At 43.7% G+C, this 27,635-nt stretch overlaps 1 protein-coding gene and 2 long non-coding RNA genes across 22 annotated transcripts in view; 2 read left to right on the top strand and 1 right to left on the bottom strand.

The window, feature by feature from the left end:
- Window positions 1–23,597, bottom strand: part of EXOC6 (exocyst complex component 6) — a 218,721-nt gene extending 195,124 nt beyond the window's left edge. For 8 of the 19 annotated variants that reach the window (XM_077946789.1, XM_077946794.1, XM_077946791.1 and 5 more), the window contains exon 1: window positions 1,281–1,403. Coding sequence is in view for 7 of the 19 variants with exons in the window: in XM_001088450.4 (XP_001088450.3) it covers window positions 1,281–1,381 (101 nt within the window). In the remaining 12 variants the exon portion in view is untranslated. Of the gene's footprint in view, window positions 1–1,040; window positions 1,404–15,332; window positions 15,627–19,068; window positions 19,319–23,486 lie in introns of those variants that run through there. The other 11 variants (XM_077946796.1, XM_077946792.1, XM_077946788.1 and 8 more) reach the window with 10 other exon arrangements.
- Window positions 3,723–7,196, top strand: LOC114670005 (uncharacterized). Of its 2 annotated transcripts, XR_013398160.1 has the most exons (4): window positions 3,814–3,851; window positions 4,748–4,831; window positions 5,552–5,637; window positions 6,865–7,196. It is a non-coding gene; the product is annotated as an uncharacterized LOC114670005 (long non-coding RNA). The 2 variants fall into 2 exon arrangements; XR_013398159.1 differs by lacking the exons at window positions 5,552–5,637; window positions 6,865–7,196 and adding an exon at window positions 4,489–4,668 and having other exon boundaries at window positions 3,723–3,851; window positions 4,748–4,868.
- On the top strand, window positions 11,097–14,056 carry LOC144331201 (uncharacterized). Its single transcript, XR_013398165.1, has 2 exons — window positions 11,097–11,363; window positions 12,767–14,056. It is a non-coding gene; the product is annotated as an uncharacterized LOC144331201 (long non-coding RNA).
- Window positions 23,598–27,635: the final 4,038 nt, after the last annotated feature.

Here is a 27,635-nt window from a genome sequence, read left to right as displayed (position 1 = left end):
CATGCTTGGTCTTAGGGACACAGCAGTGAACAAATAGGCAAGGTCCCTAATGTTCTGAGCTTCCTGGACATCTGAATACTCTCCCCTCCCCATTCTACAAACAACGAAACCGAGATCCAGAGAGGTTAAATAATTGTTTTCCATGACTGCACATTTCATCAGTGGCAGGACTAGGGCAAAACAAGAACCCAGGCCTCCTGACTCTTAAGGGCAAGGTGTATTTACATAACTTGAACTGGCTTCAATTTACACTACATTCACCGGTTCACAAACTGTACAGCGCTCTATTTCTAGGAAGAGTATTCCGAATAAATACTAATGATAAAGCATAATCAGTCTCAAGTTCCGTAAGTGAATCATAACTTCATTTATCATATCATCACTCCAAAAGATGAAACCTTATATGTAAAAGGAACTTATTCTTGAAGACAGTGCCTAACCTAACCCATGGCTCATTACGGTGCCTGGCTAATAATATTCTATCGGAACAGCAGGTATTCATTCAGTCTGGCATGGAATATGCATTACCTAGTACTACTCTTAAAATGAATGAGGAGGAACTCGATTTAAAATAACCGGAACAATTAATGCAATTTTAATGAAATGTTTGTAAATAAGTAAAAGCTGTTCTGCCTCCAAAGCAGCTTAGATCCCGCGAGTGCAGGGTCACCCTAGGGCGTTCCCAAGCAGCAAGCAGCTCCTCCCCTCCAGCCCACGCGCTCTTCTCGCCCACTCCGGCCGCGCGGGGGAGCAGGGGTAAGGGGCCGGCGTCTCCCGCTCAATTTCAATTCTCCCACGCCCGTGGCAGCCTGGCGCACCAGGCTTTCCACCCGCGCGCGACCTGCCACCTCCGACACGCCGACTGCCGGCTGTCGACCCTAGCCTGGCACGCCCGCGGCCGAGCAGCCCTCAGTCCTGCCACGAGCGAGACGGGGCCAGGCCCCAGGAGTGTCCTCGGGCCCTGGGGCTGCAGCCAGGGGAAGAACGCGGGGCCGCACCGCGGCGCCCGGGGTTAGAGACGCTGCGGCAGCCACACCCACCGGCTGCGGGGTGACAGCTCCAGAGGCGGAGGCAGGCCGCGCCGACAGGTGCAGCCGCCTTCTCGGTCCCGCCCGGGTCCGGGCTAGAGTTCCGCCACCCGCGAGCGCCCCCGTCCGCCCCCGCGCGCACCACCTGTCGGGGAGCTTCGCGCGCGGCCGGCGGCAGACGCCCCGCCCGGCTCCTGAGGAGCAGCCGGCGCAGGGCGGGGAGCCGAAGTCCTTGGGGGATGAGATCTTTACCGGAGGGTGGGCCCCACGCAGGCGGTGTCGGTGCTCTCGATCTCCTGCAAGATCCGCTCGTGCTCGGGGACGGTGCCCAGACCCTCGCTGCTCTCCGCCATTTTGGCTGGAAGCTGAGGAACCGGAGAGGCGCGGCGCCGCGGGAACGACGGGGGCGAGCGCCAGGTGGCGCGAGCGCGGAGGGGCGGGGCGGGGGCGGGGCGCGAGAGTCGGCGGCTGAGGGGCGCGCGGAACGCCGGGCGGGAGGCGCGCTACCCGGCTCCCGCCCCCGCACCTGCGGGAGTGAGTGGGGGCTGCGGGCGGCTGCCGGGTACCCAGCTGGCCTCCTGCTCTCCCTCGCGGCCAGCCCCTCCTGGGCGTCTAGCCCGGCCTTTGGGCTTTAACATATATTCTTGTCTTCTGTGCGTGCCACACCCTGTGCCACACGCTGGGGATACCGTAGTAGTCAGCGAGGTGGACACTCAGATCATCACCCTTCCTCTGTAATAAGAGCCACGGGGACATTTAACAAGGGCCTGATGTACTCTGCGTTGTGGGCAATCAGAGAAAGGAACACATGCGCTCACGAAAAGCAAAATTGCGTGTGATAGTAAGATTTATTTTAGGAACGAATAAAGATCCCAGTTGACCATGAAGACCGCTCCAGGTGGATTCATGTCCTCACCTGCAAGAAGTCCACCAGTGGCCAGTCAACTTGGAAATAAATTATAAGCGACAGAAAAATGAAATGACGAGAAATTAAGGCACTTGATGGCAAAGATACTGGAAAAAAAAAAAAAAAGCCCAGGGCGATGTGTGATTCATGCCAAAGTCCCTGAATCCCAGTGCCCCCAGGTCAGGGTAGCTGGGTTGAGGAGGGGTGAGAGCTCTTGAAAGGGGGTTAGCAGCAGGGAGGTGGGAGAGAGAAGGCAAGGAGGCTTGGACAAAAGTATCAGTGTAGAAAAAAGTCCTGCTTAATGACATGTTTGTGGGACACTGAGTAAACCAGTTTGTCATGATCAAAGCAGGGAGGAAGGAAGACTAAACAGGAACAGAATGTAAACCTAGCCTGAGGAACAACTACTTTCTGCTCTACATTAATCCAGGGCTTTGAAAAGCTTCCCTTTGAGTCAACCAGCTCTTTATCCAGCTGTGTAACTCACTCACCCTCAGTGAGCTTTTACTCGAAACCTACCTCCAGCCTCCTCCCCACAAACATCCTGGGAGGTGGTTTTGTATAATAGAGCATGAGCTCTGAAGACCAGTGTCTGAAGACATTAATTCTTGGATAAATATCACTTGACAGCTATGTAACATTGGGCAAGAACCTAGTTCTATGTCAGTTAAATGACTGTAAATGACAATAGCAGTGTCTACCTCATATTGCTGTCCTATGGTGTATGAGTTTTCCATTGTTGCTATAACAAATCACTACAGATTGACTAGCTTAAAATGACTCAGACATATTATCTTACAGTTCTGTACGTTAGAAGTCTGTCACAGGTCTCACTGGGCTAAAAATCAAGGTGTCAGCATGTCTGTGTTCCTTGCCTGAGACCCTGCAGGAGAATATCTTTGCCTTTTCCAGCTTCTGGAGGCCACCCACATTCCTTGGCTCATGGCCCCCTTCATCCATCTTCAAATCTAGTAGCATCTCTCTGATCATTCTTCTGTGGTCACATCTTCCTCTGACTCTGACTTAGGCTAGAAAAGATGCTCAGTTTTTAAGGACCCATATGATTAGAGTGGACCCAACCATTTAATCCAGGATAATCTTCCATCTCAGGGTCCTTAACTTTAATCACATATGCAACATCCCCTTTGTCATGTAAAAATAACATATTCACAGGTTCCAGGGATTAGAATGTGAGCATCAGTGGGACCCACTGCCTACCAAACTTAGGAAGGGCCCTGTAAAACATTGCTAATGCCCACCTTCCTATTAATCTGGAATCTTCAGAGCAATGGATTCCGGCTATACACATCCATTGAGCTAAGATAGTCTTCCATTTCCTGCAGAGAGACCTAGCTTTTCATTCTCTTTGTGGGAGGGGACAAAGTTTGTCTTCATTTTTTTATGTCTCAGTTTCAATTTTCAAAAGGTTATTTTCCCCTCTTAAGAACTTATCTTAGCTCAAGCACAGTGGCTCACACCTATAATCCCAGACCTTTGGGAGGCTGAGGTGGGAGGATCACTTGAGCCCAGGAGTTCGAGGCTGCAGTGAACTATGATAGCGAGCAAGATGAGGAGAGCAGGGCATGTGGCACAGGCCGGCTTCCTATTTGACCAGTGTCTCCAGCTGGAGCATTACTTTCCTGATCATTCCCTACCTAGAACTTTCTGCCTTTTCTTCACCTGTCCTGATATCTTTTATTCCAAAGCCAGCTCCAAGTGTACCCCTGCTCTGGGAAACCAGCCCTGCTTAGGCACTCCTCAGGCCAGGCCTGTTTCAACACCTGCCCAGAGAGATTACTTCAACATAAGCAGCAGTATCTTCCCCGAAATTCAAGTGAACATGGAAGGAAGTCCATTTACCACTTCTCCTTCTGAAACAGTTTTTGCTGGTTCCCTCTGAGACTTCTGACAGTTCCGTGAGTACCGGGAGGTTTTAGCTAAGAATTCAAAGTTAAATGTCCTAAATAACTAACTGTACATTTGTTTTGTTTGTTTGGTTGGTTTTTTTGAGACGGAGTTTTGCTTTTGTTACCCAGGTTGGGTAACAATGGCGTGATCTTGGCTAACTGCAGCCTCCGCTTCCTGGGTTCAAGCGTTTCTCCTGCCTCAGCCTCCCGAGTAGCTGGGATTACAGGCATGTGCCACCACGCCCAGCTAATTTTGTATTTTTAGTAGAGACGGGGTTTCTCCATGTTGGTCAGGCTGGTCTCAAACTCCCAACCTCAGGTGATCTGCCGGCCTCAGCCTCCTAAAGTGTTGGGATTACAGGCGTGAGCCACCACGCCCAGCCCTAATTTTAATCATGGACATAGATATATCAAATATATAAATGTGGGGTGGGGGAAGCCCATCCAAAGGATAAATGGTTTTTGTTTGTTTGTTTGTTTTTTAAGATGGAGTCTCTCTCTGTTGCCCAGGCTGGAGTGCAGTGGCACGATCTTGGCTCACTGCAACCTCTGCCTCCCGGGTTCAAGCGATTCTCCTGCTCAGCCTCCTGAGTAGCTTGGATTACAGGTGCAAGCCACCACGTCCAGCTAATTTTTGTATTTTTAGTAGAGACGGGGTTTCGTCATGTTGGCCAGGCTGGTCTCCCACTCCTTCCCTCAAGTCATCACCCTGATTCGGCCTCCTGAAGTGCTGGGATTACAAGCATGAGCCACCACGCCCAGCCCCTAGGAGTGAATGATTTAATGTCTGCACTAAGAAGGTTATGGAGTAGCAGGGCACAGACAGGTAGATTGCAGATGCATGTGGAATTATTTTTTGGCAGTGGATATTGACTTCCAGAGATCAATCCAAAATCTCTTTTCAGGACTCCTGGAAGAAGAAAGATACACTAGGAAGACCAGCAGAGCAGGAGATGCATTTTGTGTCCAGTATAAAACTAATTGGCAAAGTAAGGATTTGACTTGTAAATAAACTCTTAGTCATTAGCAACTTATCTTTGCATCATTTATCTACAGACTAATGACCTGTCTTGGGAAAGCGCCTCCCTCAGAATGAGGTTGTAGAGTGCAACTGCTCTGGTCTGGCATTTAACTACTTGAGTTCAAATTCCAACTCATCTCTTACTAGATGCTAGGCCTCGGGATGTTACTTAACTTGACTAAGCCTCAGCTTCTTCAAGTGTGAATTAAGGACAATAAGAATCCCTAGCTTACCAAATTGTGTGAGGATTAAAGAAGGTAATATATGTGTAATGTTTAGCCTAGAGCTCAGTCAACATTAGCCTTGGTGACTAGGGTTATCAGGCATTTGCTAGTAAGCCAGAGAGCCCAGCATTTTAGCCTCCTCTTTGATAAAATAAAAATAAAAACCAGACACATAAATGTTCTTTTTTCTAATCATTAAAAAAAAATAACCTGATTGTGTATCAGGGTTTTCTGCATGCTTGGTGGGTGTAAACCACCTGAAATATGTTTCCTACTTTTGTAGAGAGGGAAACAGGAACGTGTCTTTGGGTTGGATTCTTGGTTCCAGACCCACTTTAGTGAACCCTCTGGATCCTGTGCTTTTAAGGCAAGCGCCTTTCGTTGTCTTGGGGGCAGTGCTCACTCATCCTTGGAAGCACATATCATGGTGGTGAACAAATCACTGAGTCTGTCTCCATTTCCAGGAACTGCTCCTACGTCAAGCACAGGGACGATGCCTGTATCGTTCACTGTCCAGCCCAGTGCCTTGCATATAGTAGGGGCTCAATTAGTAAGTGAATGATCGACATGCGACTACTTCTCGTATTAAGCTTAATGTTGTAAATGACATGTTTTTCTTTTTCCTTTTTTTCTTTTGAGACGCTGTCTTGCTGTGTCACCAGGCTGGAGTGCAGTGACGCGATCTCGGCTCACTGCAACCTCCGCCTTCCAAATTCAAGTGATTCCCCTGCCTCAGCCTTCTGAGTAGCTGGGACTACAGGCATGTGCCACCACACCCAGCTATTTTTTTTTTTTTTTAAACAGAGTCTCGCTCTGTTGCCCAGGCTGGAGTACAGTGGTGCGGTCTCGGCTCACTGCAGCCTCCGACTCCAAGGTTCAAGCAGTTCTCTGCCTCAGCCTCCCGAGTAGCTGGGATTACAGGCACCAGCCACAAGGCCCAGCTAATTTTTGTATTTTTAGTAGAGATAGGGTTTCTTTTTTTTTTTTTTTTTTTTTTTTTTTTTTGAGACGGAGTCTCGCTGTGTCTCCCAGGCTGGAGTGCAGTGGCCTGATCTCGGCTCACTGCAAGCTCCGCCTCCCGGGTTCACGCCATTCTCCCGCCTCAGCCTCCCAAGTAGCTGAGACTACAGGCGCCCGCCACCACGCCCGGCTAGTTTTTTGTATTTTTAGTAGAGACAGGGTTTCACCATGTTAGCCAGGATAGTCTCGATCTCCTGACCTCGTGATCCACCCGCCTCGGCCTCCCAAAGTGCTGGGATTACAGGCTTGAGCCACCACGCCCGGCCTAGAGATGGGGTTTCACCATCTTGGCCAGGCTGGTCTTGAACTCCTGACCTCGTGATCCACCCACCTCGGCCTCCAGAAGTGCTTGGATTACAGACATGAGCCACCGCGCCAGCCCACCCAGCTAATTTTTTGTATTTTAGTAGAGATAGAGTTTCACCATGTTGGCCAGGATGGTCTCAATCTCCTGACCTCGTGATCCGCCCGCCTCGGCCTCCCAAAGTGCTGGCATTACAGGCGTGAGCCACCACGCCCGGCCAAATGCATGTTTTTGGAGGTAGGGTACACATCTACAAAAAGATTCCCCTCCTCACCCCTGGGAACCCTATCATTATCCTCTCAAAACTTCGCATCATTCAAATGTTTCTTAAAGAGTTTTAGAGCTCTTGTTATAGAATTATAGAACTGTATCAAAATGTAAAGTACAAACAGTCTTTATACATTGGCTCTGATAAACTAATCCTTCCCCGCGGCTTTTAACCACTCGTTTCAGATGTCCACCGTCACAAGGGCCCTCCTCCAGCTTCTGCCTTTTTGTTGTGGTGACCCCAAGTGGCCACACTGTGTAAGTGCAAGAGAATAAACAAAGCCCAGCTGGTCTGGGAGGATGCCGGCTGTAAAACCCTGTGCAGGAATCGGCTGTTCCATAAAGATCTGGACCCCACGGTGGAGAACAATAGAAGGAAATTTGAAATTGAAGCCAAATAAAATCAGTTTTTTTCTAAAATACGGGCCAGTCCTCAGAGGAGTTCAAAAGCAACTAGCCCCGGGTTTTGTTCATTCAACAACTATTTTTATTAAATGTTTGTTGTGTACTTGCTCTCAGACAGGGCTGGCTCATGGTGTGTGACCTACACAGTTGCCTTTGATTTAATACTCTGTCATCACCATCTTGTAATTCTTAATGATTTTTGAAAAAGGAATCTACATTTTCATTTTGCCCTGGGCCCCACAAATTATGTTGCCAACCCTGCCCTCAGAAAAATGTCCTGAAAGCCCCTAAAACGAAACATTTTAAAGTCCACTGAGCAGTTAAAGAACAATATCATTTTCTCTGAGTTCCATTCTGTCTTTCCTTCAAATAACACCCCCCACCACCACCACCAACTCCACCACCACCACCAGTTTATAAGACAAGCAACTGTCCCTGCTGTCTCCTCTTACCTTCCTTCTCCTTGTTGGTTTTCTTATTCGTCATCCTGTTCAATGCACTCTCTATTCCTCCCTCTTTCCCTGCTTAGCCTTCCTTTACTGCCCTTTGCCCTTTCTCCCTTTCCTCTCACTTGTCCGATTTTTCTCTCTTCTCTTGGCAAAATAGGATTAGAAATGTAGCTAATGAAATGACGATGATGATGATAGCTGACATTTACTCCCTGGCTAGGGATATTAGCATCCCTAAACCTTCCTATTCCTTACTTTTTTTTTTTTTTTTTTTCTGAGACAGAGTCTCACTCTGTCACCCAGGCTGGAGTGCAGTGGCGTGATCTCAGCTCACTGCAACCTCCGCCTCGTGGGTTCAAGTAATTCTCCTGCCTCAGCCTCCTGAGTAGCTAGGATTACAGGCGTGCACCACCACGCCTGGCTAAATTTTGTATTTTTAGTAGTGACAGGATTTCACCATGTTGGCCAGGCTGGTCTCGAACTCCTGACCTCATGATTTGCCTGCCTCAGCCTCCCAAAGTGGTGGGATTACAGGCGTGAGCCACCGCGCCTGGCCTGTTTTTTTTTTTATTCTTCATAGCACTTATTAACACTTTTTTATTGGTGTATTTCTGGCTCTCTCCACTAAAATGCAAGCTCCCTGTGAGCACGGACTTTCCAGATCTTGATCTTGCTGTATCAGCGGCACCCAGACCACTGCCTGTCACATGGTAAATGTGCCATTATTATTTATTTACTGAATGAATGAGTGAATGAGCATTTGCTATGATACATTACATTTCATTAATACATTTCATGCCTAATTCAACTAATCCTTTCAACAGCTCTATTAGTAATTATAAAGGTGGAATTTGAACCCGTATCCTTCTGGTTCCAAAGCCCATTCACTTAACCACTAAATAACCAAAACTGTCTCCCTGGTTGGAATATTTGGCTCCTAAACATAAAAATGTTTTTAAAGCTTTATCTAGTGTTGCAATAAACATCAAATAGCTAATGATATCATTTAAATGTCCAGCAAAAATTGGGTAACTGTATAGCCCACTCTCATAAGACATTCCAGACTTTTCTGAGGTGCCACAGATGCAGCAAGCCTCAGTCATGGTTAGGCCCAAATTTATTTCTGAACAATTTCTCTGGACTCCACTTTTATGCAGAACACTATACTATTCTCATTAGAGATTAAATCAGGTCATGATATTGCATTAGTATAAAATATAAGCACTAGTGAATGTGATTTTTAAAATTAACACCTCTCTCCCCTGAATATTATGCAACCAAAATAAAATTTACATTACTGTAAGCCAGGCACAGAAACACAAATACTGCATGATCTCACTTATATGTAGAATCTAAAAAAGTTGAACTCTCCTCTAAGTTGAGAGTTGAATGGTAGTTACCAGAGGCTGAGGAGAGAGGTAGATGGGAAAAGGAAAGATGTTAATCAAAGATGTTAATCAAAGTTTCAGTTAGAAGAAATAAGCTTTGGTGACCTATTGCACAGAATGGTGACTATAATTAATGATAATAATATATTGCATATTTCAAAATTGCTCAAAATAGATTTTAAATGTTCTCACCACAAAAAAAAAAATATGTAAGGTGATAGATATAATTAACTTGATTTAATCATTCTACAATGTAAACAGACAGTGAAACATCACATTATACCCTATAAATAGGCTGGGTATGGTGGCACACACCTGTAATCCCAGCACTTTGGGAGGCCAAGGCAGGCGGATTGCTGGAGTTCAGGAGTTCGAGACAAGCCTGGACAACATGGTGAAACCTCGTCTCTACAAAAAATTCAAAAATTAGCCGAGTGTGGTGGCACATGCCTGTAGTTCCAGCTACTCAAGAGGCTGAGATGGATGAATTGCTTGAGCCCAAGAGGCAGAGGCTGCAGTGAGCCAAGATTGTGCCACTGTATTCAGGCCTGAATGACAGAGCCAGACTCCGTCTCAAAAAAAAAAAAAAAAAAAAAGTTCTATACTCTAAATATATGCAATTATTTATCAAATAAAAAAAAGTTTTAAAAAATTTGCATAACTCAATATTTCACACCTGCTCAGAATTTCAAGATGTTATGAGTGATTGTTTACTTCAGGACTCTAAAGTATATATTTATTAAGTCATACTGGAATATCCATCCCAAATGTAAACTAGACAATAATAGTCAACACTAATTATTGAGTATTTACTCTGTACCAGCCAACTATTATGCTAAGCACCTTATAGACACTAATCCTTTGAGATAGGTTTTATCATAATCCCCACTTTATAGTTTCAGAAACTAAGGCCAAAATCATACAAGTGGTAAATGTCCAGTCCAGATTAAAATCTAGACCTTTGATCTTAATGAATATACTTGATAAAATAAGATTTAATAGAAATCTTACATTTATAAAGATATAAATAACAAGAACATTCTAAAACATCCACAGTTAAATTTAGTTTGTTTTTTTAGTATGTCATTCTAAGATTTTATAGTATATACAGTTTAGGGTTGGGTTTTTTTTAATGTTTTCTTTCCTTTCCTAAAAGCACGTTATCTTTATTCCTAAAAACATGAAAGTCAAAGAAATACGATATCCTGTTTGCTCTTAAACTGATAAAACTTCATGGTCAGCTTTTGGAAAAGTGCCTGAGAGAGTCTGTGAATACAAGTGTGAAACAATTATGTTATCATAAAACAATTACAAAAATTTCTTCTGGTACGTCATCTTGTACAATTCCCTTTTCCTCCTATTTTTCCCAGTCCTCTGCAGGGCCTTCTTTAGACATCCACCCCCACCCCCACAGTCCCCTACCTTTCTACCTCCCACTAACTTTGCAGTACCTTACAATGGGTCCATGATTTGATCATCTCAGGCTCAGCTACAGCCACAAAACATGCTGTGACTTCTGAATTCAAGTCGGTTCAGACATTGTGACTTCAGGACCTGATCTAAGGAGCTAATAACACACCTGCAGGACTCCAAGGGGCATGGTGAGCCCCAGGCTACATCCAGGTATGAGTCAGTATCCATGGGAGCAGGTCTGATGGGTGATGCCTGACAGCAGGAAGTTCTATTGTGAATATGGTAAGTAAATGTTGCGAATACTGCTACTACCCTATCCTAGGACCATAGCTATCGTCACTAATTTATCAGGATCATCCTCAGTATGAAGAGTCAGGCAACCATTCCCAATGCATTGAATTGATATGCTACTTGAAACCTATTGACCATCCTTGTGCAAGGAAGTTGGTAATACTGAGTACAACAGGGACTAATGTTGTTTCCTTGAACATGGCTCCGGACAGTCATTAAGTCTCCCAGGGACAGGTACGCCCCCTAGCGGAAGGAGCTGGCAAGGAGCCAGGCACATCTACACCAAATGGAGAGGCTAGAGAGAAAATCAGGAAACCTGAACAGAATGAGAACATCCAGTGGAAATTAGCCTATGGTTGCAACGTAATGAAAACAGTGATGCTCAGGGCAAAAGGATTAGGGCAGGAAAACTAATTGCAGACTTTACTTGCCTGTTAAGTTTCAGCCTACCAATATTTTGCAAGCTAGGGGATTTTTTTTTTTTTTTTTTTTTTTAGCAGAGTCTTACTCTGTCACCTGGGCCAGAGTGCAATGGCCCAATCTCGGCTTACTGCAACCTCCGCCTCCCAGTTTCAAGTGATTCTCCCACTTCAGCCTCCCAAGCAGCTGGGACTACAGACATGCACCACTACGACCAGTTAATTTTTGTATTTTTCAGTAGAGATGGGGTTTTGCCATGTTGGCCAGGCTGGTCTTGAACTCCTGAGCTCACGTGATCCGCCGGCCTCAGCCTCCCAAAGTGCTGGGATTACAGGTGTGAGCCACCCCGCCTGGGCTAGGTAGGGGATTTTGAATGCCCAAAGCTAAACCATGCTGGGACAACACAGGCACTAGCAGTAGGCCTTCCTTTACATTTTCCCCTTTTTTCTTAAGTTCAGTCGCCATCTGCATGGCTAACATCAAATTCCACTTTTCCACCCTGGTATTTTCTTCCCCAATTCAAACTCTGTAGTTGTCTGAGATGGCTTTAATGGATGTTTCATTGGCAATGCAAGTAAACCATGGGAAAAGTATAGAGTCTCAGCTCTCCCCTGAAACTATCTTTCCTTCAAACTTAATGCTACGGGCCTTAAATTCCATTTCACACAAAAAGTGAAAACAAATGCAAGACCTCAGAATCATCTGATTCTTGTCCACTGTTTCAAAAAGAGGGCCAAAGGAGCCAACAAAAGGGCTCACTGGGAAAGTCAGGCAGCAAACGAGCTGGACCATCTGGGAGAAGCTTGTCCTGGGAGTAGCCATGTGTAAAGTCAGGAGGTGGGAAGAACACAGCCTGGTGTGGTGAAAGGCATTATAAGCCATTGACAATGACTCCTTGTCTCTACAACCCACTCATGACGCCTGAGACAGAGGAGACTCGTTTTCCCAGATGATGTGTGGGGATGAGTATGTAGGAAGGTTTTAATGCTCTGCAAAAGAAATGTCGTTCAGGTGCCCTTAAATTACACTGGTAGAAACCATCTCTTGAGTCCTGAGTCACTGAACTCTCTGAGCTCAACTTGTAAGGGGAGTAAACTCCACCTGGCCCAGATATGAACTCTGACCTCAAATAGGCCACCTCAGGTTGACTACCTGCAAAACAAGGTGGGACGGGAAAGGAAGCTAACAGCATTCAGGATTTTACAGCAGAAAATATCTGTCAAAGTAATGCCTTTCTTCTGAGACAGGGAAAAACACGTAGGTAAACTCTTCAATATTCTCTCTACCTCAATTCCCAGGTGCAAGCTTTTCCCTGGGAATGTTTCTGTCTTGCATTTCCAGTCCCGGTATCCTAACCTTTCTCTCACTGTTCATTCCAGGCCTCACGGCAGGGCCTTCGGCTGCCTCCAGCCAAACTCCTTTTCCACCCTCTCAGCCTTTAGAGCTTATAGTTTTCTTTTGGTTTTGGTTTTGTTTTGTTTTTGGAGACAGGATCTTACTCTTGTCACTCAGGCTGGGGTGTAGTGGCGTGATCATAGCTCACTGCAGTCTTGACTTCCTGGGCTCAAGTGAGCCTGCCCCTTTGGCCTCCCGAGTAGCTGAGACTACAGGCACAAGCCACCCGCTAATTTTAAAAAGTGTTTTATAGGGACAGGGTCTCACCATGTTGCTTTGGCTAGTCTTCAGCTGGCCTCAAGCGATCTCCCACCTCAGCCTCCCAAGTGCTGGGATTGAGCCACTGCAAGCAGCCAGAGCTTGACATTTTAAAATCCTTCCTCCTCCTTCTCTTCTTTGCTGAAATGATGACATTCTTGCTGGACTGCCTCTTTTCATTTTTATTAGAAAGGTAAGTATTTTCTTCACCATTAGCCCATGAGCTCATACGAATCACATTCTTAGGGGCTTCCACAATGGAATATTCACATCTAGATGGGGATTCGCAATGGAATATTCACATCTAGATAGGAGAGGCTTCAAAGAATCCAGAGCATTTATTCTGGCTTGTGTGTGTGTTTTTATGTGTGTGCATTGTGTTATAACCATTTCAGGCTAAAGATTCCTGAGGGCAGGGCCTGTGTCTTACTTATATCTTAGTAACCTTTATAGAAGTTTCCACAGTGCCTGGCACCTAGCAGCTAGGTAAATAGCGCTAGAAAGAGCATTAGAGCTATGCCTTGCAAGATACGTTGGATTTTAGCAGGCAGAAGGAAGAGTGAATAACAGGGGAAAGGAACCCTAAGCTCTAGGAAGCATATTGTCAAATAGCAGAGTCTAGTTTGACTGAAATGAGAGTCACGTCATTATTTTTCAACCCTCATATTTGGCCATATGAGCTGATGTGTTCCTGAAGCACAGTTGCAATAGAAAGTCGGTGACACACGCACATATGTATGGAAAGGCATCAAACGCCAATCTAAGAAGTCTTCATCTAATCAACTTATTAGAGGAACAGTTTAGAAAATTAGGAAAGCTTTTTGTTGAATACTGTCCCAGATAAAGTCTTGTTAGGGGCTTGTAACTTCACTCTACACTCCAAAATAACATCAGTGTGTTTTAACAGTACCTTTGGAAAGGAGGGTTCTCACCCTTTTTTTATACCCAAACATTAAGCTAACAATTGGTATTTTAGGCCCACTGCATGGTGGTGACAAGGTAGCACCTGGAGAACATATCTATGCAGGCTCTGCCCTTGAGGGTGATGCTGAGAGAGTGCTGTGGCTGCCAAATCTAAATGATTTTTTGCTGTAGAAAGACCAGGTACAAGATTGGTACCAGGGATATTTGTCCTAAGAAGAGAAGATAAAAAAGATCCAAGCACCAAGAAAGGAAGTCAAGTCCAACACCAGAGACAGACTAGCTGACAGGATAGTTCTAAGGACAGACAAAGTCGGTAGATGTTGGCCAGGGTTGTGAGACCAGGGAGAGGTAGAAGGGGTTACAAGTTGAACACCAAGGGCTCTGAAGCAGCAATGGGAGTAGAGGCCATGGTAACTAAAACACATCTAGGCTCCCTTCACCCTTTCTCTTGTTTCCACTTAGACTTAGCCACCTAGCACCTAGCACTTAACTACCTAGCACCTAGCACTTGACCACCTACCTAGCCACCAGGCGGATACACAAGTTTTAGAAGGCAATGGAACAATTCAAAGTATGCTCCATATGGAGAAAATTATTGAGTTTTCCATTGCTACAAAGCTCTGGTTTCTACCACTGAAAATTACCAGCCCTTTTTCACAGAATATTTATGAAGCTCAGATAGGATGAAGGTATATATAATAGTTATAATGGAGTTTAATTATTTTGCAACTATACCTACACATTGATAATCCAAGAATCAACCAACAAATCTCAATTGTTTACCATGTCCCGAACACCACCCTAAGAGCTTTGAAGACATTCAAATTATGTTTAATGCAAAATAAGATTTAAATAGCTGGGAGAAATTTATTCAGGTTTAAACTTTAGTGGATTTAGAAGCACTTGGCCCTGGGGCCTTTCTGAGAATGAAGAGGTCACACACACACACACACACATATCCTTCCCCTTAATCTACAAATATTAGTCAACAAATATTTATTGACTGTCACTATCAAATTCAGTGATGAATATCTTGTTCCCACACTGATAGGTGTCAGAGACAGGCAGACACAGAGAATTAAAGAATTAAATTTTAAAAGCTGCCCTTTGAACACAATGACATATAGTTTTTCATTTTAATCCTGTTCTTGAACTGTGCAAATTAATACCCACATTACCAAATAAGCTATTTTTAAACCTTATATGTTGGTATCCAAGAAGATGTTAAAAAGAAAAAAAAAATAAACCTTATATGGAAACAAAATAATACATGAGCGGTCACCAAACACTCAAGAAAGCAGCTAAAATACAAATAAATGGTCCACATTTTTTCCTACAACTCATATCCACCCAAATGTAAATTGGCTTCATTGATATGTCTAATTGTTCTGGATGTTTTTCACTAAGTGATATGTTAAAGAAAACAATTGAAACCTCATATACATTTATTTGGAGGTAATTGAGGTCCTTTTTGATCATTTGAAAGTCATAGTTTTTAATCTTACGGTGATGAGTTAGGAAACATGGAAAATAAAATGGATTATGTCCTGTAATTTCTCTAAGGATAAGAAAACTTTGAGATTAAGTACATACAGAACTGTAACTGTTTTGCAAAAATATTTTTTACTCTTATAAAGAATTATAAAAAGCAAGGAAAAGGACCATCTTACCACCGCTAGAGAAGACACAATAAAACGCAACGGTGCCCTACCTTAAAGTAGCTTCAATAGGCAGCTCGAAAGACTGAATCTCAGCCAGGACATTCTCATAGGTTTGATCTGTTTCTTCTTCCAACATCGTTCCACAAGCTCCTGATTTCCCAGCTGCAGACATCAGATATTGAGTGAAAAACTGTTGTCATTTATAAAAATAAATGTCGTTTTCCTTATAATTATTAGAAGGATTCTCTGTTTACCCAAAGGAGCAACAAAAACAAGCTCACTGTCTGACTTCATGCTATCAAAGTCTTTGCTTCCAAGAATGTTGCACAGCTGTTGCTGTCCTGTCTCCACTTATAACATTTTACTTATTATTAACCTTGACACAGTTCGGAAAGTTCCTGCCTAGTGCCGGCTATATTTATTCACTTGTTTCTCAAAGACAATAACTGTATGTAGGAATTAGAGTCATTACACTATATAAGTTTACTAAATGCATGTGATTTGACAAGGCATATATATTAATATTATTTATGCTAAATACATAACCAAAGCTACATTTCTAGTTGTTACTGCAACTATGCCCTTGACCACAAACCCAAGGAGGTAATTTGCCCAGGAAAAATGAAATGTGTTATGGGATGTGATTTTGAGGTCACTAGGCTAATTCCTTGGTGCCCTGTCTATCTCCTTTGCTTCTCTATTCTGCAGTGTCAATTTCCTCCATTAGCGATAGAGCCATTAGTTCTTTTATCTCTTGTTCAAATACAAATGCTGCTGGAGGCATTTAGATCTTACTCCTTTTCAGTTCCTTATGCCTCACTGTGAATGAGTTTGCTAGATCCCTTCTGCAGAGTAGGTTTTGATGGAGAGGAAGAAAGAGAACGAAGATGTCAGGGTTTTAAGAAGGCTAGCTGCCACTGAGAGGAAGAAAGAGTGCATGAACCAGAGGCCCAAAGTAGCAAAGGAAAACGTGCCCTACAGCCAGCCCCAAGTAGGCCTGAAGAACTAATGGGCGTGTATTTCCCATTTCCCATCACCACTTGCACTTGATCTTCTTCAATTCAGTTTAAGCTCAGCTTTCTTGCTTAATACAAGAAAGACAATATTTAAAGGAATGAGTAGTGACATTCTTCCATATGAAGCTTTTTTTTTTTTTTAGTTTTTATCAGACTTTTTTAAAAGCTCTGACAAAAAATTGAAGTTTGTTCTCTTAAAAATGTAGTATTCAAAGCATGCTATAACTACAATCTGTGGCATTTGTCATAGATTGCATCAGTTTGTCACCCCTGCCTGCATCCATACCCTTGCCAGTACCTCACTGTGGGCACACTAATTTGTGCCTGTCCCATGGCTTTGGGCTCAGCCATGTGACTTCTGCTGGCCAGTGATACATAAGCTAAAATAACAGCATGTGAGTTCTGAGCCTAGACTTTCTAAAGCCTCTAAGGCATATTTCTGTTTGTCCTCTTGCACCTCTGCCATCACCTAAGAAAAGCATTCCCTGAGAGCTACGTGAAATAGAGTAATCCCCACGGGTCCACAGACCTTCAGGGGAAGGTATATATTTTCATCTAGCTGCAGTAGCCTGAAAGAGAACTGCCCATCCAAACCCATGCTGATGAACCAAGCCCCAACTGAACCACAGACACAAGAGCAATACTAAATGACTGTTGTTTTCAGCCACAAACTGATGGGTTATAGAGCAATGGCAAACCAATGCAGCATTCTTCACTTCAACCCCATCAATAGCCCCCAACCCTCAGCCCTAGTTTTGCTCCATGGCAGGACGGAACAAATGCAGCACGAATATGCCTCACACCATTTCCCAATAAGATGAGTAAGTCCTTTGAGACTTGACAAAAATAATAATTTTCAATCTATCTTAAAGTTCTTGGCCGGGCATGGTGGTTCACACCTGTAATCCCACCACTTTGGGAATCCGAGGCGGGTAGATCACTTGAGGCCAGGAGTTCGAGACTAGCCTGGCCAACTAAAAATACAAAAAATAGCTGGGCGTGGTGGCACATGCCTGTAGTCCCAGCTACTTGGGAATCTGAAGCCCAAGAATCACTTGAGCCCGGGAGGTACAGGTTGCAGTGAGCCAAGATCAGGCCACTGCACTCCAGCCAAAAAAAAAAAAAAGAAGTTCTTTATGTGCAAGGTTTTAAACTTATACCAAATTATAAGATTATACGTGTGCTGAATGTCTATCTGATTCATATTTGTATTCCCCATAATGCTTAAGAGTGTACACCTTGTAGGCCGGGCACGGTGGCTCACACCTGTAATCCCAGCACTTTGGGAGGCTGAGGCGGGTGGATCACCTGAGGTCGGGAGTTCGTGACAGGCCTGGCCAACATAGTGAAACCCCATCTCTACTAAAAATTTAAAAATTAGCCGGCTGTGGTGGCGGGCGCCTGTAATTCCAGCTACTCCGGAGCCTGAGACAGGCGAATCGCTTGAACCTGGGAGGCAGAAGTTGCAGTGAGCCAAGATTGCACCACTGCATTCCTGCCTGGGCGACAAGAGCAAAACTCCGTCTCAAAAAAAGAGAGCATACACCTTGTATACAGTTATAGTAGATACTGAGAAAATGCTTATCCAATGAATGAATGATAGTGAAAGCTACAAGCTGAGTTACCTCTGCCTTGTAAGGAAATGGTGCAAATTATGCAAAAATCTGACAATTCTAGATTGTATTTGTCAGGACCTGAAAATACATAAATACATGATGAGATATCACTCTTTTTTTTTTTTTTTTTTTTGAGACGGAGTCTTGCTCTGTGCCCCAGGCTGGAGTGCAGTGGCGCGATCTCGGCTCACTGCAAGCTCCGCCTCCCGGGTTCACGCCATTCTCCTGCCTCAGCCTCCCAAGTAGCTGGGACTACAGGCGCCCGCCACCTCGCCCGGCTAATTTTTTGTATTTTTTAGTAGAGACGGGGTTTCACCGTGTTAGCCAGGATGGTCTCGATCTCCTGACCTCGTGATCCGCCCATCTCGGCCTCCCAAAGTGCTGGGATTACAGGCTTGAGCCACCGCGCCCGGCCGAGATATCACTCTTAAGAGAGCCATCAGCATCACTATATTACGCTGAAGAGAAAAAAAATTCATAAATAAGGCCACATATTCATGAACACATACATCTGTGATGACTGATCCAGTTCTAAATATCCTATGGTTTTAAAAATTCATTCTTCTCTCCACACAGCACAAATTTTAATTTTGAAAATTTTCAAACTTATAGAAGAATTACAAGAAGAATATAAACTGAACAAAAATATACCCTTCATCTGATTCACCAATTGTTAATATTTTGCCACATTTGCTTTCTCTCTCTCTCTCTCTTTATTCAAGATTTTACAATGTAGGCATATGCTCTTAATATTGGAGAGAAAATGTATTAATTTAAATAGAATAGGCTGGGCGCGGTGGGTCACGCCTGTAGTCCCAGCACTTTGGGAGGCCGAGGCAGGCGGATCACCTGAGGTCAAGAGTTCGAGACCAGCCTGGCCAGTATGGTGAAACCCCGTCTCTACTAAAAATACAAAAATTAGCTGGGCATGGTGGCACGCGGCTGTAGTCCCAGCTCTTCGGGAGGCTGAGGCAAGAGAACTGCTTGAACCAGGCAGGTGGAGGTTGCAGTGAGCCGAGATCATGCCATTGCACTCCAGCCTGAGTAACACAGCGAGACTCCATCTCAAAAAAGAAAAAAAAATAGAATATAGTATAGAAGAATACTATACTCTAAAGTAGTTTAATTAACAAACCACTATAGCTTTGACTTACTGTCACTGTATGACCCCACTCCTCCTACACAGCACATTCATCCTCTTCCGGTACAGCCAGCTCAGCCTGGAGATTCAAGGTCTTCTGTCCTGGTGGCCCGGTTGCCTCCCTCTGCTCCTCAGCTCTCCCCACCCTCCCTCTACTCCCACCCTACTGTCTTCTGCTCCTCCCAGTCCTGCCAAGTGCAGTTTCTCTCTGCCTCTTACTTTCTTCTATACCGTTTGAGACAAGGGCAACAACTTCCTGTTTCCACTGACTAAACCAGCATCTTCCTTTTATTCAAAACTTTCCTTGAGTGCCATTTCCTGCCGGAAGTTTGCACGATTAAATGAACAAGAGAGGCTCTCCTCCCAAAAGTAAGAGAGAAAACAACCTCCCCCGTCTCATAGTGCTGACAACAAATTCATCAAATGAGGAGAAGAAAAGGAGGAAGTGGAAAGTTTTGAAACAGCCATATTCCAAGATGTCCATAAAAAAGAATGGCATGTGTGACTGGAATGTTCCCAGTCTGGACCCTTAACCTCTCTTCCCAGCTGCAGCTCAAACTCTTTGACTACTTCCTAGAATTAAGTCTGACCACTGACAAGAGAATTTTAAGTGACCCTAGGCTAGTGGTTCTCAACTGGGTGATCTTGCGGGTGCCCTGCTCGAGGGAAATGTCTGGTTACGTATTTGATTGTCACCATGGGAGGTGGGTAGTGCTACTGATATCTAGTGGGAATGGGCCAGGGATACTGCTAAACAACCTACAATGCACAGCACAAACCCCCACCTGGCCTGCAACACACACACACACACACACACACACACACACACAAATTATCCAGCCTGAAATGCCAGTAGTGCCCAGGCTGATCTTTGGGACGCACCATCAAGCCATCAAGCCATGTGTGAAGTTGATATAGTCCTGTTCCTTGGGGCCCTTTTCTAGGCCTTTTTCTTTTTTCTCTATAACTGAGTCTCTGTCCCATTGGCCTGCTAGGAACCCCTGTCCCTCTAGAACTGGAAATCAACCTTTTTTTTTAAAGTAAGTTTATTCTGCAAATAAAACGGCATCAGTCGCTCACCTTTCTCACTCCATCACCAAGACTAGACTCCCAGGCTCCTTGCTCCGTACTGGAACCACTAGTGGGAAGCATTATGTTTGTTACAAGAAAGGGCTCCCAAGAGAGGGTTCTTGGATCTCACACAAGAAGGAATTTGAGGCAAATCCATAAAGTGAAAGAAAATTTATAAAGCAAATAAAGGAATAAAGAATGACTACTCCATAGGCAGAGCAGTGGCATGGGTGCTCAGCTGCTTATACTTATTGATATTTCGTGATTATATGCTAAACAAGGGGTGGATTATTCATGAGATTTCTGGGAAAGGGCTGAGCGATTCCCAGAATTGGGGTTCCTCCCCTTTTTAGACCATATAGGGTAACTTCCTGACATTGCCATGGCATTTGTAAATTGTCATGGTGCTGGTGCCAGTGTCTTTTAGCATGCTAAAGCATTATAATGAGCAGTGAGGATGACCGGAAGTCACTCTCATCACCATCTTGGTTTTGGTGGGATTTGGCTGGCTTTTTCACCAGTCTGTTTTATCAGCAAGGTCTTTGTGACCTGTGTCTTGTGCCAACTTCCTATCTCATCCTGTGACTTAGAATGCCTACCTGGGAATGCAGCCCAGTAGGTATCAGCCTCATTTAACCCAGACTTTATTCAAGATGGAGTCACACTGGTTCAAATGCTTCTGACATGTTCATGTGTATCACTGGTACAGAAACCCCCTCTACAATTCACAGTCTCTAGGAAACATATCTGGGAAACTAGGGACAAGGCAGGTGTGCCCCAGAAGGTAGTGAAGTGGAGTTGTTGTCTGGCCTTGTTGTCTGAGGTTCGTTGCCTCATGCCAAGGAAATCAAGGACGTGGACACATGTGAAGTAAGGTTAAGAGCAGAGGCTTAATAGGCAAAAGAAAGAGAAAGGAGAACAGCTTTCTCTCCTGCGAGAGAGAGGGGCATCTGAATGGGACTTCCAGCCTGCGGGGAGTGCATCAGATTTTATAGACAGGCTTGAGGGGGTGATGTCTGATTTGCATAAGGTGCACAGATTGGCTGGACCAGCTGTGACATTTACATAGTGCATGAAGAAGCTGGCCACCCCACCCTAATCTTATTGTGCAAATGGGCTTTCCACTTGGCCAGCCCCGGTTGTCTGCTCCCTATGGCACATGTGGGTGGAAAGGAAAAGGGAAGATGGAGTAGTCATTTTGAACATGCCTAGTCCAGGTGGCCTTTCCCTATTGGCACAGCTGCCAGCATTCACCCATGCAAGCTTCTAGCCTGCCTTTCTATGTCTGCAACTCAATTTTACAGGCTCCTCTTTGTTAGAAAAGAAAATGATTTGGGGGTTGCTTTTCATTAAAAGGAAAAGCTTACGGAGGACTTCCTTACTCTGTCTGCCTAAATAGTTTCTTCTAAACTCCTATATCAGTAGAAGAAGAATACCAGATGAAAGTGACCCATCCCTGGTAAATATCACCTGGTGTTTAATCCTGCTCAGAGTCTTGGTGGAGTTGGAGTTTTCCCTCCCATCCCTACCCCACTCCTTCCTGTGCATTTTGAAAGGTCCACAAAAAAACAAAAAGTAAACACACACACACACACACACACACACACACACACACACAAACTCAGCAACCTAGAAATAGAAGTCTATTAAAACAAAAACAAAAACAAAACAGGCTGGGCATGGTGGCTCACGCCTGTAATCCTAGCACCCTGGAGGCTGAGGCTGGCAGATCACCTGAGGTCAGGAGTTCAAGGCCAGCCTGGCCAACATAGTGAAACCCTGTCTCTACTAAAAATACAAAAATTAGCCAGGTGTGATAGCACAAGTCTGTAGTCTCAACTACTCAGGAGGCTGAGGCAAGAAAATCGCTTGAGCCCACGAGGCAGAGGTTGCAGTGAGCCAAGATGGCACCACTGCACTTCAGCCTGGGTGACAGAGCGAGACTCTTTAAAACAAACAAACAAACAAACAAAACACTAATATCTTGTTTGCTGACTAAATGCCAAACATTGGCCACCTCATCTCAGGAAAACAACAATCACTAGCTCCATTCAAAATTGTCCTGGAAATGTAGCCAGTGTAATAAGTCAAGATAGGGCAATAAAAGATGTAAAGATTGGTAAGAAAGAAGAAAAATTGATATTTGCTGAATATATGATTGTATACATAGAAAATCTAGAGAGATCAACAAACAGAATAAATGAGTGAATCTAGCAAGCACTGTAGACCAAAAAATGCTCGTCTATACGTTAGTCACAATTCGGAAATGAAATACAAAATCGATACCATATACAAAAGCAGCAAAATACATCAAATATCTAGGAATATTATATGCTACTGACTACGATTTGGGGAGCTGATAGGCCATAGCTGAAAGTGCTAACAGAGTCATAAAACATTAAGAAATGATACGGTCCAAGATTTCGGAAAGGCAGAATGAGAGTTCCCAAATCCAGTGGAGCCAGAGGTCAGCGTTGAATTGGGGGCCTAGAAGATGAACAAAAATCCAGGAAAATCAGGAGTAACAAAGGCGTGGGAACCCCTGAGCCTAGAATGACCTTTAGCTCTTGCAACTTGCTTTTCTGGAATCATTTGGTCTGTGGGGGGATCTTCTGGCTTTAAGGGTCAGAGGTGATGCCACAGATAGCAGCAGCTTTTTATTTGCCACAAGATATCACTTGCCTGTCCCCTCCGACACTCTGCCTTATACAAATCTGACAGTGTAAGCTGAAAGACAGAAATGCTGCCCAGGGTGGACACAGGTATTTCTTACTTCCTTTCCATAATACTCAACATGGGGAATTTTTTGTTTTTGTTTTTGTTTTTGTTTTGCAACAGGGTCTCACTCTGTCGCCCAGGCTGCAGTGCAGTGGTGCCATCTCGGCTCACTGCAACCTCCACCTCCTGGGCTCAAGCCATCCTCCCACCTTAGCCTCCTGAGTAGCTGAAACCACAGGAATATGCCACCATGCCTGGCTAATTTTTGTATTTTTTTGTAGAGGTAGGGTTCCTCCATGTTGCCCAGGCTGGTCTTGAACTCCTGAGTTCAAGCGATCTGCCCACCTCAGCCTACCAAAGTGAGGGATTACAGGTGCCAGCCACCACACGCAGCCAAGTTTAATATTTAAAAAAATACTGTGTGGGCCATGGAATGCATCATAGGCACATTAGTACTATAGACATGGTTTACACGTAGTGCATTCATAGGAGACTGTTACTTATTCATTCAAATAATATTCCTTCAAATAATATCGTTATGAATCAGACAACATATCCTGCTTTTAAAATAATCTACAAGCCCTCCACATTCTGCCTCTCCCTCTGCCCTGGACTGCCCTGACCTCATTTCGTGCTCCTTACCCGTGTCTCATTCCACTCCAGTTGCACAGACCTCAGTGTTCCTCACGCTTTGCCAGGCATGCTCCACCTCAGGGCTTATGCTTCTGCTCTCCCCTCTTTCTGAAATGCTTTCACCTCTGATATTCACTTGGCTCACTCCTTCAAAAATCACCTACTCAATGACAGCTTTGCTAAAAATAAAATCCAGCATTTTAACCTTGAGCTGGGACTCTCTATCCCTACCTCACTCCCTCTGCTTTGTTTCTGTCCCATAGTACTTTCTGTCTTTGGACACACTGTACACTTCACTTTTTTATTATCTGTCTCTTCTATAAGAATGCAGTTTAATGAGCACAGGGAATTTTTTTCTGTTTTGTTCACTGATATTATCTCCAGTGCCTAGAACTGTGCCTGGAAGTAGGAGACAATAAATATTTGTTGGATGGACAGATGGATGGATGGACAGACGGACGGACAGATGGATGGACAGATGGATGGATGGATGGATGAATAGATAGATTTTAAAAAATGAAGAAACACATAGATAAGAAAAGAAAAAAGATAGATTTCATACATGAAAGTAAGAGGTGAGTGCTAGAAAAGAAGGGATTGAAAATGCCAGGAAAAGCAACCCAAGCACTCACCAACGCATGAATGCATCAGCAAAATGTGGTATAAACATGCAATAGAATACGATTCAGCCTTAAAAAGAAAGGAAATGCTGTCACATGCTACAACATGGAAGAACCTTGAGGACATTATGCTAAGTGAAATAAGCTAGTCACAAAAAGAAAAATACTGTATCGTTCCACTTACATGAGGAATCTAAAATAGCCAAATTCATAGAAACAAAAAGTGGAATGGTGGGTTCCAGGGGTGAGGGTAAGGGGGAGATGGGGAGTTGTTTAATGGATGTAGAGTTTCTGTTTTGCAGGATGAATACGTTCTGGAGATCTGTTGCATGACAATGTGAATATCCTTAACACTACTGGTCTGTACACTGAAAAATGGTTACCATGATTTTTTAAAAACAGAGGGGCTCAGAAGAGAATAAGAGTATCCAGAGGAGGGATCATTGGAACTGTGAATTGGAGAGTGGATACCATTTGGATATTCCAGGGTGGTGGAAAAACTCATAGCCAAGTCATATGCAAAGAAGTTGGTGCGAAGAGAGACCGCTAATGTGGAGAGAGGACATGGCTAGGGAAGTCAAAGTATGGCCAGGGCGGTGAGCATGGGGCTGCTTGCCTGAGACAAGTGTGGAGACAGAAAAGTAAGCAGAGACTTGGGCTCTTATTGTTGTTTTGCTGCTACAGAAGCTAACACCATGGCTGGCACAACATAGGTGTTTGGTAAATATTTGTTCAACAATAATCTGGACACCGGAACACAGTGGTTTGTAAGTAAAGAGCAACCAATAAATATTTAATTATAATATCACAGAGTTTGTCTTGCAAATGCTATCTAAAATAAAATAGTTAAAAGTTGTTTTCATTATATCAGTAGTAGTATTTCAACATTAGGAAATCTTTCAAGATATTCAGTTAAGCTCTTAAAACTATAGCATTGTTATTTTCAGCAGACTTATAGTAATACAGTTCGTTATTAGAAAGTTAGTTTTTTGTTTTTTGTTTTGTGTTTTGAGACGGAGTTTCGTTCTTGTCACCCAGACTGGAGTGCAGTGGCATCACCTCAGCTCATTACAACCTGGGCCTCCTGGGTTCAAGTGATTCTCCTGCCTCGGGCTCTGGAGTAGCTGGAATTACAGGCACCTACCACCACACCCAGCTAATTTTTTTATTTGTAGTAGAGATGGGGTTTCTCCATGTTGGCCAGGCTGGTCTTGAACTCCTGACCTCAGGTAATCCGCCCTCCTCACCTCAGGTGATCCACCCTCCTCAGCCTCCCAAAGTGCTGGGATTACACGCATGAGCCACCACGCCCGGCCAGAAAGTTAGTATTTTAAGAAAAATCTATGGCATTAAAAAATCGTGATTCTACAGAGCCATTATATGTTTTCTATATCATCTTTAAAAAATTCAGGATATAATATTTCATTACAAAAATGGTTTGATCTTTCAATGGATCTGTGATTTCTCAGTAAAGTATATTCCTACTGTTCTTTAAAGAATAAAATTTCTTAGTAATAGGAAAAGAGGTGGCTGGGCACAGTGACTCACGCCTGTAATCTCAGCACTTTGTGGGGCCAGGCAGAAGGATCACTTGAGGCCAGGAGTTCAAGACTGGCGTGGGCAACATGGCTAGACCCCATCTCTACAAAAGACTTTTTAAAAATAAATTAAAAATTAAATTTTTTTAGTTAAAACATAGTTTTAAAAAGTCTATTCAAAATCTCTGATATGACTTACCCCATTTTTCTGTTTATAAAATCCTAGAGGTCATGGTATTTCTATGAATATTAGAATGTTACTACTGGTCTAATCCACCTGCTCCTTGGAACATGCCATGGTTTTGTATATCTCTAAGCCTTTATACGTGTTACTTCCTTTATCTAGAATACATTTCCCAAACTAGTTTTCCTGTCTCTAACATAGGGATAATATAGCGTCACCTTCCTCAAATGGTGGTTGTGATGATTACATGACTTCTAAGCATTTGTTAGGTAAAGTATTTAGGAGAGGGTTTGACATATGATGAGCATCAATAAGTGTCAGTTATTACTATCATCTTTCAAGACTTTGTTCAAACGCCACTTGTTTTGTAATTTGCTGCTATCTCCCATAAATCTTTTGAACATGTCTTTACTGAAGTTCTTATCCCTTAATATTGTTGTTTTGTTATATATTTATCTACCTTGCTGGGCCATGTGTTATGCAAAGGCAAGGCATGTGCCTCATGCTTCTTTAGATTCAAGGCACCTAGACAATGTTAGGGACGTAGTGGGCATGTACTGAATGATTGCCGAGTGAATGGAAGACTTAAGTAGGAATGATAAAGACACTGATTAATCAAAACAAGTATGAGTAATGTTTACTACTTCATTAAACTGGCGTTTTTCTAATTCGACAAGAAAATTCTAGACTAATTGTTTTAATTAACTATAATTATTCTTCTTTATCTTCATGCAAATCTAGGTGTTTTTTTAAGAGAAGGCTCAAAATCTCTTCCATCTATAATGTTCGTTTCTCTGTGTTCTGAATAAAAATAATTGCTATAGTAGAAACTTCACCAAATAAATACCTGGTGAACCTTATACCTCTTCAGTTTGTTATGTTAGGGTCTTCTGATTGAGTAATTTACAGCTGCTTTTGTTGGTCTTTTCTCAGGCAAAAATCTTAAAATGTTTGCATCCTGGCCAATACAGAATCAACACAGTGCTAGAGTACTAGAGCTAGATTATGGTGCTACCTAGTGGTCAGTTTTTGGCACATACGTCATTGAAACAGTCTTATGCTCTTGTACGTTTTCATTTTGTTTTTTTTATATTGACAATTGTAAAATGTCATTAGAAATCACTAAAGATCGGCCAGGCATGGTGGCTCACGCCTGTAATCCCAGCACTCTGGGAGGCCGAGGTGGGCGGATCACGAGGTTAAGAGATAGAGACCATCCTGGCCAACATGGTGAAACCCCGTCTCTACTGAAAATACAAAAAATTAGCTGGGCATGGTGGCGCGTGCCTGTAGTCCCAGCTACTCGGGAGACTGAGGCAGGAGAATCGTTTGAACTCGGGAGCTGGAGGTTTCAGTGAGCTGAGGTCACGCCACTGCACTCCAGCCTGGGTGACAAGAGGGAAACTCCATCTCAAAAAAAAAACCAGAAAAGAAATCACTGAAGATCTTGCTCTTTTCTTCTCTCTAGTATCTTTAGCAACTGTTCTATGCGTCATTTCTCTTCCATTCACCTAGTTTGCATCTCTTCAGCGAATAGAGAATTTAAAGATATACTTGAAGACCTATTATCAAGCTGCCAGATACCCTTTTCTCCCACAGGAAACCGGAACTTTTATAGGCAGAATTCATGACACCAGCTTCTTCGGGCCATGCTACCTACCACACGCCCCCTCTGACTCCAGGCAGGTCTCAAAGGCTGCCCATGACAAAGGCACGCCCCTTTGCACACATTCTTTTAAACAATCATTCCCTTTTCCCTCTTTTGAAACCAAACAATTCCTTCAAAAACACAGTCTCAGGCATAAAATAGGAAATA

This window comes from Macaca mulatta, chromosome 9 (assembly GCF_049350105.2).
Source record: "Macaca mulatta isolate MMU2019108-1 chromosome 9, T2T-MMU8v2.0, whole genome shotgun sequence".
Classification (NCBI taxonomy): domain Eukaryota; kingdom Metazoa; phylum Chordata; class Mammalia; order Primates; family Cercopithecidae; genus Macaca; species Macaca mulatta.
This window is presented reverse-complemented; position numbering and strand designations above follow the sequence as displayed.